The sequence below is a fragment of the Lissotriton helveticus genome, chromosome 3_1, assembly GCF_964261635.1.
Source record: "Lissotriton helveticus chromosome 3_1, aLisHel1.1, whole genome shotgun sequence".
NCBI lineage: Eukaryota > Metazoa > Chordata > Amphibia > Caudata > Salamandridae > Lissotriton > Lissotriton helveticus.
The window spans coordinates 361,784,374-361,798,649 of NC_136061.1; the positions used below are offsets into that span (position 1 = coordinate 361,784,374).

A 14,276-nucleotide genomic window follows, 5' to 3' on the forward strand; every position below is an offset into this window, starting at 1 on the left:
CAGGTTAGCCCAGCACCGTGCGACTCTGGGCAATAGCTTGCTTAATCTTCCCGACGGCCCCCAGCGCCTAGAGACCCTAACGGGTGATTGTGCGCTATACAAATGTGTATTATTATTAATATTATTATTGAAGGTGATTTTCTGCAGGAAAATGCCTCTTTCCAACGCCCCAGGCTCTTTGTTGTGATGTACCAGCCTGTAAGGATTGGCTAAAACCTGTTCTTGGCATTGACACCTAGAGCACCCCATCCAGTGCTCACTTTGTAAAACAATAAGTGCTTGCGCTTTCGAATATCAGGAGTGACACATGCCAAGGCTGCTTAGTCTTGATTTCAACCTCGTGCCTCTTAAATCTCTCTTTATCTTGCTTTCACGCCTGCGGTTTCTTTTTCGTCCCCTCATTCTTCCATTGTCAGTTTCAGCATTTCCCTTCATCTCCTTCCACACCTTTGTGTATTTCTCTTTCTTACTCGGGTTCAAATTTTGTGGCGGAAAAATAAGTACCACTCCCCAAAAATGAGTTCCGTGGGCTCCACCGGGCCAAATTAAGCACTGCCCCCATCTGACTGTGCTTCACTTCCATGTGACATACTTTTCACTCAGATTGGTAGGACCTGCCCTGGTATCTGGTCAGCATAGCGTCTTTTTCACCACTAACTAGCTTGCCTGTTCGGTGACATACCCCATGCCTCCCTGTAGAACGTATATACCTCTTCTTGGTATCCACGATTTTTTTTGAGCACGTGTTCCTCTGCCCCGACATACTACCCTGTAGATTGGCCGAGTGTGTGCCTTGGTGTGTCTTTCCCCCGGCTTCATGAATTCCAGCCTGCCCCATCCTCCTGCCTGAATCTGCGTCCAACAATTCCTGTGCAAGGCGCAGCTTTACACCCGCATCTTTTCCAATTAAGCCCCGCGCGGGAACTGATTTAGAAAAACAATGGTGCGAGCACGGCCAGTAATCCTCGATCGATGAACGGAATAAAGCCCCGCAGAGGCTGGTTTCAGTCTGAGATTATTACAGGCTGTAGAGGAGGCCGCCATCAACGGGGTATAGATTTCTCCCTCCCGTTGGTGCGCACAGGAATCGTGGACTGCTCTCAGAAGCTTTGCTAAGCACTCTAATATTTCCGCCTCGGAGTCGGCGCTGATACACATTAGACACTTCTCACGATACTGCGACCCCGTGATGCTATAGCCGATTCGGTGTTTATGGATGTAATCAATAGTGTGGTTTAAAGGACGCCAACATGCTGCTCACCACGAGCCACCCAGATGTTCATTCCCAGGAGTCAAGCCACAGTCCAAGTGGAAACACTGGGATGTTTGCCCTGGCAGGCACCGGGGGAAGGGGCCAGTATAACATGGAACATGGGCAAGAAGGCACCACGGCCGCCTGTCCAGAAGGCAACGGGCCAACGGGCGCTGTGCCCTGGCAGGCATTTGGGCACTTTGCCCTGGCTGGAAGGCATTTGGGCGCGGAGCCCTGGAAGGCATTAGGGTGTTGTGCCCTGGAAGGTGTTTGACTGCTGTGCCCTGACAGGCACTAGCAAAAGACACACAGATGATGGAACGAATGCAGAGCAAATCAAACATTTACACCAGTCAATAGATCAAGATTAAATCCATCATTCTTCTGCTCACCATGCCATATGCAAATCGGTCTTGACCCTGTGCCTCATGGGAACAGTCCAGCCTGAACTGCCAAGCCAGGTCCTCCCTGGACTGGAAACAAGGATCCTGGGACCGGTTTTGGGGCATCTCCCCTCATCAGCCAGGCTAGCTTGAATTCAGTGGCTCAGTGAGCCCGGGACCCGCATCTGGCCATAACCAGCGCACTTAGGGCGAGAAAGCAAAAGACACACAGATGATGGATGGAATGCAGAGCCAATCAAACATTTACCCCCAGTCATTAGATCTGGGTTAAATCCATTGTTCTTTTGCTCACCATGCCACCCCAGTTTAGACCCAACCATATGCAAATCAGCCTTGACCCTGTGCCTCATGGGAACAGTCCAGCCTGAACTGCCAAGCCAGGTCCTCCCTGTACCGGAAACAAGCATCCTCGGACCGCTTTTGAGGCATCACCCCTCATCAGGGTCAAGACTGTTTGCATCAATTGTTCTTTTTGCATTTGTCACCCCGATTGGAACGGGTATACCTAGGCGTGGGTCCCATGCTTTCCATGCCACTGGAGTCAAGCTGCCCTGGCTGATGAGGTGTGAAACCCCGAAACCGGTCCTAGGATACTGCTTTCCAATCCAGAGAGTACCTAGCCTGGCAGTTCGGGCTGGACTGTTCTTAAGTAAATTAGTAAGTAAGTAAATTGATACTTGTATAGCGCACTACTCACCCGTAAGGGTCTCAAGGCGCTTGTACGAATACCGCTGTGGAACCCATCCTGGCTTTCCCTGTGAGGTGTCCACTCCTGGGCACCCCCAAGGTGGAGGTCAGGCATCCTTAGCGTTGTGGGGGCCGTTGTGGAGATTAAGCAAGCTATTGCCCAGAGTTGCAGAGTGGGACTCCATGATTGGAATAGGCACCGAGGCGAGAATTATCAGGTCCATGGAATTTTGAGCCCAAGACCCGCCGAGGCGGGGAATTGAACCCTGGTCCCGGGCTAGACCTCTGCATCAGGGTCTGCCCCTCTAACCATTGAGCGACGCTTCTTATAGGTAGTAGGGTCAAGACTGATTTGCATATGTCTGAGTTCATACTGGAATGGCATGGGGAGCAAAAAATGATGGATTTAGGCCCAGATCTCTGCACTGGGGTGAATGTATGACATTGTTCTGCATTCTGTCCATCAATTGTTCTTTTTGCATTTGGCATCCCGATTGGGATGGGTATACCTAGGCGTGGGTCCCATGCTTTCCATGCCACTGGAGTCAAGCTAGCCTGGCTGATGAGGGATGAAACCCCCAATCTGGTCCTAGAATGATTGTTTCCAGTCCAGGGAGGACCCGGCCTGGCAGTTCGGGCTGGACTGTGCCTATAGGGAGCAGGGTCAAGACTGATTTGCGTATGGCTGGGTTCAAACTGGAATGGCATGGGGAGCAAAAAACTATGGATTTAGGCACAGATCTCTGTCCTGGGTTGAATGTATGACATTGTTCTGCATTCTGTCCATCAATTGTTCTTTTTGCATTTGTCACCCCGAGTGGGACGGTGATGTCCAGACATGGGTCCCGTGCTCTCCTTGCCACTCAAGCTAGCCTGGCTTATGAGGGGTGAAACCCTGAAATTGGTCCTAGGATGTTTGTTTACAGTCGAGGCAGGACCTGGCCTGCTAGTTCGTGCAGGACTGTTCCTATAGGGAGCGGGGTCAAGACTGATTTGCATATGGCTGGGTTCAAACTGAAACGTCATGGGAAGCAAAAAAAATGATGGATTTAGGCCCAGATCTCTGTACTGGGGTGAATGTACCCAGGCAGGCATTAAGGCGTTGTGTCCTGGCAGACTAAGGGCATTGTGCCCTGGAAGGCACTTGGATGTTGTATTTCAGAAGGCCCCCGTAGTGTGGCCCTCTTTACCCTGTCTCAGTAGCCACGCCCATACCTAGCACGAGTTAAAGACCAGTGCTGAAGTGCACCCATATTCGCTGGTCGGGTTTCTTTTGGCCTCGCTCTCTGTTTTTTAGAGGAATTCTGTTATCCCTGTTGAAGATACTTTTTTGATTACCCATCCGTTAGATACAAAAGACACCTTGGCTGACTATTTTTGTCCAAACAAGTTTTTGTTCCCTACAGTTAAACAGGCTTTACTGCAAGGCAAACAATGTGACTTAGCTATGTTAGTTAGCTGTGCCATAGAACGAGGAGTAGACAATCTAAACCGTGCTTCCAAGTTTGATCGAAATGTGTGATCTTGGGTAAATGCTTTACCACTTCTCTTAGTGCCAAAAGTGGGATAGGGTGCTTAGAAATACACCTAACACCAGTAATATGTGCTATCTAAAATTACAAATATCAACATTTACTGCAATATCCACGAGACAGGATTTGAGCTGGGTGCTTTACTCTTTCTTCATCAGCTTTGCTAAAGTGCCTCTTTTTCTAAAGTGAATGTTTGTTTCCAATATCGTGGACAAGTATTTAGGTTCATGTGCATTTATTGGAAATACATTATTTTTGGGAAGGGCAGCCTTTACGTTGCTTTTATAGATTTAAGGGCAGCTTTTGATCTTGTCCCTCGCCCCCAGTTATGGGAGACATTAAGGAAAATTGGGGTACCACTGGAATTACTAACACAAATGGTAAAGTTACATTCAGGGAACTTTGCTACAGTGCGATGTGGACCAAGGGGAGAATTAACTAAACCAATTCCAGTGAGAAGAGGAGTAAGACAGGGGTGCGTCTTGGCACCAACCCTCTTCTCACTATATGTTAATGACATCCCTGAGTTCCTATCAGACTACAAGCATGATTCCCCTCGCCTTGGGGGTGAAGCGGTATCGGCCCTATTATTTGCCGATGATACCATCTTAATATCCCAAACTCCCAAGGGACTACAATCCCTAGTGGACACTTTCGATAGATATTGCTTGCAAAAGGGCCTAGAAATAAACTCCACCAAGACCAAATACATGGCATTAAAGCCGCATAGATCTTTTAAAAAGAATCTTGTTTTAAACAATCAATCATTAGAGTATGTAGATAGCTTCAACTACTTGGGAATCAACCTGGATAGCAAAATGACCTGGAAAGGCCAAATAGAAAAAAGCAGGATAATGCTGGTACAAAACTCAACACCAATTCTAAAAAACACAAGGCTAGCTCATGCAGGGCAATTTCTCCTTCATGGGAGGTATTCAAAGCTAAAGCACAAGCGGCAGCGCTATATGGGGCTGAGATCTGGGGCCCACAGTGCAAGAAGAACTTTGAACGGGAAGAAAACATATTTTACAGACAATTATTAAAACTCCCTAGCAGGACGCCGCTGTTACCTGTTACATTGGATCTGAATACAAAATGTACAGACCATCATGCAGCACTAAGGCCACTCTTGTTCTGGATCAGGATCTGGTCAACTCCTGAACTGACTCATTATAAGATTGGCCTACAGGACATTTTAAAAGTGAGAAGACCCAAAGACATTCCATGGTTAACACACGTTATGTCATGGATGCAAAAGCTAGGCTTATCCCATTACTGGAATGACCCAGAACAGCTAACAGTATCTTCTAAAAAACATCTAAAAGAGACATTCTGGGCTTACATAATGTTTAATCTAGTAAATAACACGACCGTTGGGTCCCTAACCGTGAAGTTTCCGGCTTTTAAAGATGTAGCATATCTAGAGCCTTTTCTCGACGAGATAAAGCCCCCGCTAGCCAAATCTTTATACCTGCAATTTCGATATGGCATCCTCCAAATAGGTGTTAACACATCCAGATGGAATGGAAATGGGGGGTGCCTAAGAAACGATACTTGTTCACTTTGTGATATTCCAGGAAAAGAAAATGAAGCTCATATATTATTCTTTTGTCCAGCATATATTAAAGCCAGAAAACGCTGGATCAAACCTCTCTGCAGGGCCCTAGATAGCAGGCGCTGCAGTACTGTTGAGCGTATATTGAAAACTGACTCATCACAACCAATAGTCTTCTCTGTAAGCAGGTTTTTATTTAATGTATTCCTGGTTAGGAAGAGAATGGGGCTCAAATTTTAGGAATTATTTAAATTGTGTTTTAAAATTTATGCTGGCAAATATGCTAATCACCCTGCAATAGAGTTAACATTCAGGTGATCCACATCAATCCATACTGTTCAGTTTTATGTATGTTTTTAACCCCTTTTAAAACGTCGACATATTTATATTGTTTTTAACACCAATTTTGTATGATGAATATGATCTAGCAAATAGGGCGTGTAGAGGCCGATCATTTGATGAACTAGCATTTTGTTAGTCCCTGTGCTTGTGTACTATTTTCCTTTGAATTTATGTAATGCTTTGGGTACCTGCTAATTCAATGAAATGTTTTAAAATGTAACTTTTATGGTCAAACTGACCGAAATAAAGTATGATGAGTCTCTACTAAATTGCCCCTTCACAGCCCTGTGTCTTTGCCAAACTGCTCCCCCTTGAGTAGCGAGCACGGAGACTTTCCAATGTAACTTTCCCGTTTTGGCTCACTAGATGTACCGCACTTATATTCACTAGACCTACATCAGGAAGCTTACATACCAACAGACCCGAAAACATAGTCCCCTAATTTTTTTTCAAAATCTCCTCTTTTTTTTAATTCCAAAATGTTGGCACGTACTGTGAAGGATCCTAGCCACATTTCATCTATGCTCCTGAACAGACCCAGTTAAGTATTCTGGCCTTAGCCAGTCATGGAAGTAAGACTTAGGATATCGCTTATCGCTGTCCCTCTCTCTCTTCTCCAATCTAGTTACAAGGCCTTCAAAGTCAGCTGGAATTTTTGGAGCAGTCCATGGTGGATAAGTCCTTGGTCAGCCGGCAAGAAGCGAAGATACGGGAGCTGGACACAAAGCTGGAGTTTGAGAGGACTCAAGTCAAACGCCTGGAGGTGAGTGCTAGTCATTGGCATTCTGAGTCTGAGAGATAAGGCTGTGTGGGAGCTCATATTGCTACTGCCCTTTTCTATAAACCCTATAGGACGGTGTTGCAGTAAATTGCATGATGTCATCTATAATATCATTAAACATGTCATGAGTGATGTAATATATGACGTCGTAAGCAGTGCATGGCAGGGGACACCAGTTATAGTCTAATCAGTAAACTAAAGCTGGAAAAATTGCAATTTTTTGCGGGTTGTAGACATTAGTTTTTATATTATTTAAACACCCAACTATAGAGCCGCTTTAACCTTTGTTATTTCAGTGAATTTCTAGGTTATTTTTAACGTAAGATAAGTTCCTATAAGCATACTTTAACACCACTTTAAAGTTTGTCTTTTAGTGTATTTGTGTATATATATATGCATATATATATGCGCAAAAATGTTACTATTTTAAAATTAGAGACTTTTTAAACGACTTAGAAGATTGGGTCGGCTGAGTAAAAAGATGTGGAAAGGGGATGCTATACTTATGCTGACGGTTCTCTCTTTAACTTGTTTTAGGCCTTTAAAAAATATATATTATGCCTCAAATTACTGAAACCCCACACCCTCTCACACTTTTAACCCTCTGGTTTCATGCCTGCATTAACATGTCAATAATCTTTTATTTCAGTCTGTTTTTTCGTAAGGTGGTATTCCAACAAAATAATGTTCAGGAGTGCCTCAAATTTGTCTTGAGTACAAGACATTAGCAAATCCGTTGTTCATTAGAACTCGATGATAACACTGCAGTTGATTTCTAAGAAGTTAACTAAAAGACTACTGCTGGTGTTGAAAGTACACCTTTCAGTATGTATGGCAGAATATTTTACTCGCATGAATAAGAAATTTATTTGGGAACTGATAGAAAATGTGTCTTTATTTTCGCTTACTAGAGCGCCAACCATAATTTGTATCACAAACAGAACTCCTCATTTTGTTCATTTCTAAAGGAAATACTTCAAGGTAGCTTTGGGTGTGCAACAGTTTTGTCGTAAATACAGAATTTTAGAGCTCTAGTTGTTCATTATACCACTGTGGGAAGCTGCAGTTGATCAAAAGAGAGTTAACTGACTGACCACTGCTGGTGTTGAAAGTGCATGTTTCAGTCTGCATGTTATGTTATGTTAAAAGTGTCTTATAGAGCGCACGTACACCGTAAGGTTTCATGGCGCTGGGTCAAGTGTATACCGGGACCGCAGAGGACTATACGTGGGCCTGTGTGAATAACCACGTTTTTAGCAGTCTTCTGAAATCTAGGAGTTTGTTGCAAGACCGGATCTCCAAAGGGAGGGAGTTCCAGAGTCTGGGTGCCAGAGTTGCATACCTGCGGCCTCCTTGGCGATGAAGTTTAAAGGAGGGGGTGGTCAAGAGATGGTAGTTGGCAGAGCGTAGGTTACGGGAGGGGAGGTATCTGGCCAGGAGGCAGCTGATGAATTGGGGGCTATGGTCATGAATAGATTTAAAAATAATACAGGCCGTCTTGAAGGCGATTCGTTGAGGGATGGGGAGCCAGTGGAGATTTTTCAACAGAGGCCTGGCAGACTGCCAGCGTGGTTGCCGATGGATCAGTCTGGCTGCCTGATTCTGAGCCAATTGGATACGCCTGGTAAGGCAGAGTGGAAGGCCTAAGTAGATGGAATTAGCGTAGTCCAAATGAGATAGTGCCAGGGCAATTACCGCTTGGAGCAGGGCTGATTGCGTAAGCATCCGACTGATCTTTCTAAGCTTGCGAAGTTGAAAGAAACCAGAGGACACAACCGCACCAATTTGAGCTTTTAGGGAGAGATCCTTATCGATGATAACCCCTAAGCGTTTGGCGTAGGGAGAAGGAGTCGGCGCAGGGCCGAGTTCTGAGGGCCAATAGTGGGGGCCCCAGAGTGTCTGACCTTTACCAAAGAGAACTAGCTCGGTTTTCCCAGGGTTACGTTTTAGGTGGTTGAGATCCATCCATTGACGAATATGGAGAAGGGTGCTATGGAACTCCTGGATGGAATCAGGGAAGTTATCTATAGTAAAGATCAATTGTAGATCATCGGCATAGTTAAACATGGTGGCTTTGAATTCCCTCAGGGATCGGATCAAGGGAGAAAGATACAGATTAAACAGGAGGGGGGACAGTGATGATCCCTGAGGGACCCCACAAGTAGTGGGGAGCTTAGATGCGTTAAAGGGGGCTAGGCGGACCGCTTGAGTGCGGTTGCTAAGGAAGGATCTGATCCAGTCGAATGCCGATTTACATACGCCGGCCTGTTTGACACGGTCTAGAAGGATGGTATGGTCGACCGTGTCAAACGCGGCCGACAGGTCCAGAAGGACCAGGGCCTGTGGCATCCCTTTATCGGCATTTCCTCGGAGAGCATGACTGTGGTGATAACTGTCTCAGTGGAATGAGCAGGGCGAAACCCAGCCTGCTGAGGGTCCAAGTAGTTAGACTGTTCTATAAAGTTGGACAAATGAGTAGTAACGTGTGCCTCAAGGACTTTGGCCAGATAAGGGAGAAGGGAGCTCGGCCTATAGTTCGAGGGGTTTGCAGGGTCTGCGCCTGGCTTTTTGAGGAGGGGGACGACGATCGCCTCCTTGAAGGCAGTAGGGACCCTTCCCTGGGAGAGAGATTTATTGAGGAGGGTTAGAATAGGGAGCGGGAGGTCCAAGATGGTATCTTTTAAGATATGCGGAGGGCAGCAGTCCCTGGAAGAGCCGGATTTCACCCTCACCAGTAGGGCCTGTAAGGAATGGATATCAATGGGTGGAAAGTGATCAAAAGTATGGGTACTACAAACTGCGGTAAGGGGAGCCATCATGGGATCAGTAACTGGGATACTGGCTTTAATGGTGGCAATCTTATCTAAGAAGTAACTGTTAAGAGTATCACACAGTTGTTGAGCACAATTTTGGGAAGAGGTCTCTTGGAATTAGAAAGCTTGTTGACTATAGAAAAAATGTCTTTAGATTTATTATTTAATTTCTCGATTTTTTCCGAGAAATAAGTTGCTTTAGCTGACATAATAGCCATTTTATAGTCTAAACGGGCCGCTAGATATGCAAGTTTAGCATCTGGGGCATAAGCCTGCCTCCATTTCCGCTCTTTCTGGCGGGAATCTAGTTTCCGAGCCCTGAGATCTTGGGAGAACCACCTTTGGGCGTCCAGGCGCCGGGCGATTTTTAATTTTTTAAGAGGAGCATGAGTGTTACTTGCTGCTTTGCTGCTAATAGCTAGTTCGAGATGTTAGCCTCGGCTAATTCCACATCCGGAGTGTCTTCGGGAATGGAATGGGCTAGACTATCCAAGAAGGCGGGGTGTTGAGGGTGGTCCATTTCCTAACCAGACCTCCTTCGGGCGCCGGTGGCTTACTATATGTAAGGATAGAGATGGAGAAGTTTATTAAATGGTGGTCCAACCAAATGCAAGGAGAAATGTGGGGCCTTGATACTGTGAGGTTGGCGGACCAAACTTGGTCCAAGGTGTGACCTTTGATATGGGTGGCGGAGGAAATATGATGACTGAGATTAAGGTTGAGAAGTAATTCCATTAATTCGGCCGCGTGGGGGCCACCAGTGTCATCGTTACACCAATAATTTAGGTCACCTAATAGGAGAATTTTAGCGTGATCCGTGACCAAAGGGGCCAACTGTTCACTCAATGAGAAGGGGAATTAGGGCATATGCTGAGAAGGTCTATATATAAGGACACAGATGAGTGAGCCTGTCATGGAACCAAGCTTAATGATCATATTATCTGTTGCCGGAAAATTTAAAGGGGACATGGAGGTGAAGACAAGGTCTTTACGTATGATGGCCGCTACCCCCCCCTCCTGTTTTTCCTAGAGCACGATTAGCCTGTAGGTTGTAATACGTGTCAGGGAGGGCTGCCAAGATGTCAGGGGTGGAGTCTGCATTGAGCCAGGTTTCGGTGATAAAGAATATATCTGGCTTGTCTGACAACAGGAGGAGAAAGATGTCTAGTTGATGTTTGACTAGGGAGCGGGTGTTGAGGTAAATGATGGGTAGCACAAGATCTTTATTCTGGGCCGTTGTTAGCCTGTGGTTTCTTCCAGAAGTGGTATGCCAGGGGGCTGAAAGATTGCGCCTATGAGAGATGCCTAGGAGGTCAAGGCGTGCACAAGTAGCAGGGCAAGGCAGGAGGTCTAATATATTTAGCTTTTTTAGATCCTCTGAAGAGTAGATGGTGACTCGAGCAGGGGGGATGGCCCCTGGGCCCGGCCTGGTGCGGACGGGCGCAGACGGGCTTGCCGCTGGCGCGTCCGCTGCGCTTCCGCTCGGTGGTCGGCATTTGTACCTGAACCCCGCCTCCGACTCCTCCTCCTTCGGGCCGATTGGCTAGGCCTAGGGGTGGAGGTCTCAGCGGAGCTTCAGGGCAAACGGCGAGGATACAGAAGAGAATTCCCAAGTTTCTAATTCCCCAGTTCTAGTGCAGGTAATTTTAAAAACAATATTGTGCAATAAGCAAGGTATTTTAAAAAGAGCGCTATGTCAGCAGCGGTTCGCGTGGCAACACCAAATACAATTGCCCGCTCCTACGCTGGGGAAAGTTTTAACACCTGAGCCCCGCCTCCGACTCCTCCTCCTTCGGGCCGATTGGCTAGGTCTAGGGGTGGAGGTCTCAGCAGAGCTTCAGGGCAAACGGCGAGGATACAGAAGAGAATTCCCAAGTTTCTAATTCCCCAGTTCTAGTGCAGGTAATTTTAAAAACAATGTTGTGCAAACAAGCAAGGTATTTTAAAAAGAGCGCTATGTCAGCAGCGGTTCGCGCGGCAACCATATCAGAATGTTTTACTGACATGGATACAAATACATTTGAGAAATCATAGAAAATGTGGATCATCATCTAGAGCACTATTCGGAATTTCTATGACAACCCCCTCCCCTAATTTTCTTAATTTCTAAAGGGAATGATTCAAGATGGCTTCAGGTGTCCCCAGTTGTGTCATAAATAGAGAATGTTAGTTCTCCAGTTCATCAGAACACTCTGGGCGGCTCCAGTAGAACCCAAGGGGAATCAACTGACAGGCTTCTGCTGCTGTTGGAAGTACATGTATTACTCAGAATTTCATACTTTTTATTTTACATGGCTGAGGAAGATAGTAATCATTTACGGAAAGTATGCTCTCCATTTAGCTTTTGGACCTCTATATGAACATCATGAGAGAAAACGGTTTCAAACATGGTTTATCCAATCCAAGGCTAGGATCAGAGTTATTCCATAATTCCTAAAATTAATATGGTGCCACCAACAAGTGTTTCATATTGTGACTAAAATCTGTTATCACCATTTATATATGCTCTTTTCTGTGACTCTCAAAAACATGCTTTTTATGCCTGCATGTCAATGGAGACAGTGCCCCTGAGTCTTGTAATGGCTGCCACAATATGCTGTCCATGCTGTGACCTACCAATCAAAAGGGTGGGGGATTTCTTTAGAACCGCCTAAACCCCAGCATACCCCTTGGAGTTAGGGTGTGCCCACTTATATACTATTTTTAAATAATTTTCAGGATGCATGGAGCAGGTCCCAGAGTCCTGTAATGGCTGCCAAAAGATATTGTTCAGGTTATGGCTGCTGTTGTATCTTTGTATATTATATATGAACATTATTTATCATATATAGTTAGTGTTATGTGCTTAGTGTACGTGTCTCTTTAACATAGAATGCTGTATCACCCATGTTCTAGGGTGTTGGTGTACTGTGGCAGAGTAGGGTTCGCTCAGGAGACCGTTGTGTGCTGGCTGGAGAGGGAGCACCAACTGCAGTTATTAATGTGCGCAATAAAGTTATCTGCTTGATCGTCTACTGACTCAGTGGCTTTGAATTACAAAAGCCGCCAGTCAGGACTGACTAGCCCCCTTTAAAGTGGCAAATCAGAGAATATCTGGGAATAAATATTGGAAATGAACAGTGGCATAACAAAACTTGAGGGGGACCCCCTGCAAAGTGCAGAGCGCCGCTCCCCCCTCCCCCCTCCGAACTCAGTCAAGATTTGTCAGGCTAGAATACAGTGCTGAGGGGGCCTCTTGGAGCTCCCCCCCCCCCCCCCCTGCACCACGGGGGCTGCAGGGGCCTATGTTACGCCTCTGGAAATTAATGTTTTGGGACTCCCTACAAAACCCTCTCCTTGTTCTTGGTCCCTGCTTTACGGATCAGCAGAAAACATTCCAGGAAGAAGCGGAGTTGGTTGAACTTTTTTGGGAGGGAACGTTTTGTGCTGCATTAACAGCATCAAAGTTATTAGCGAAACAAAAAGATGCTCTTCCAATGAACTCTTTAACCTAACTGTAATTACACAGAGGCGACTGCCACTGTGATATACACGCATATATATATGTTACTGACGTTCGCGCCACAGCTGATTTTAAAAGGACATTAACATTGTCATAGACAGTAACACAGACGAAGGCGCTGCGCCGAAACGCATTTGTTTTCTTGCTTACAGCACTAACGTTTTTGCAAATGATTCCCAGAGAGTGCTGGCTTATGTTTTGCTAAAAGGAGAAACGGAGGAGCTTTGATGTAATCGCGGTGCACTTCCACCAAAAAATAGTGGGAGATGTCTTCCAGCACATGGGGATCATTTATTAGTCTTTCCATTTTGGGACTGCCAGTAGCTTGAAAGCAAGAGTGATGGTTCTTTGCTTTAAAAAAAATGTTCACAAAAAAATGCAATGAGAAAAAAAACATTTAGCAAAACTACTTTAAGATTTTAGGTACCATATCTTTGCAGCATCATTTAGTAACATGTTGATGTATGCTTGTACTCCACAAAAATATTCATAATAGAAAATTAGTGTAAGCAGTTGAAATACGATTATGGGAAACAAAAATAAACTAGCATTGGCAAAGCCAGTAGGTCTGAAATTGATGGTCAGCCTTTTGGTTCTGTCAATGCGTGACTTCTTTAGGCATGGTTTTTGTAAAACCTTATCTGTGTGGGAGCTGCTGGGCACTCACCATTCTAACAAGCAATGGCAAAAGCAAAAATAGTTTTTTGGTCTAAAATAGCACACATTACCACAGCAGTTCTGGGCACTGAACAAAACTACTTTGTGTGCCAATATGCTCCTTGTAAAAGAGCAGAATACTGTCACTCATGGTGAAGCCAGCTGATAGAAAGAGAGAGAGAGAGAGACAGAATTCTATTAAACGCAAAAGGTCATGGTTAACGCAAGGCCTAAATAGAGGCCCAATTATTAAAGAAAATCTCAAAAGTGCATGTCTGGTATATATCCTTGCTTTAAGTACATATATACCGTTTCCATGAATTCACAGAAGTAGGCCAAGAAATAGTACTCCTAAAAAATATTTGTGATACACTGCTCCCTGCCATTGGGGCTGCCTAGGACCTACCTTAGGCGTGACGTATATGTGATAAAAGAGAAGGTTTGGATCTGGCAAGTAGTTTAACTGGCAAGTTCGAAATGGCAGTTTAAAACTGCACACACAGGTTATGTAATGGCAAACCTGAAACATGTTTAAAGGGCTACTGAGTGCGTGGCACAGTCAGAGCTGTAGGCCCACTAGTAGCGTGTGATTTTAGAGGTCCTGGGCACATATAGTTCAGTGTACTAGGAACTCGCAAGTAAATTAAATATGTCAATTGTGGACAAGCCAATGTTACCTTGTCTAGAGTGCAAGGCATATTCACATTAGCACTGGTTAGCAGTGGTAAAGTGGCCAGAATCCTAAAGCCAG

The 14,276-nt window shown here is 45.3% G+C and overlaps 1 protein-coding gene across 19 annotated transcripts in view; it reads left to right on the forward strand.

Moving 5' to 3' along the window:
- The window catches only part of MYO18A (myosin XVIIIA), an 864,705-nt gene that overhangs the window by 733,624 nt on the left and 116,805 nt on the right, over positions 1 to 14,276 (forward strand). For all 19 annotated transcript variants that reach the window (XM_078680070.1, XM_078680063.1, XM_078680078.1 and 16 more), the window contains one exon: positions 6,398 to 6,535. In XM_078680070.1, the coding sequence (XP_078536196.1) occupies positions 6,398 to 6,535 (138 nt within the window). The remainder of the gene's footprint in view (positions 1 to 6,397; positions 6,536 to 14,276) is intronic.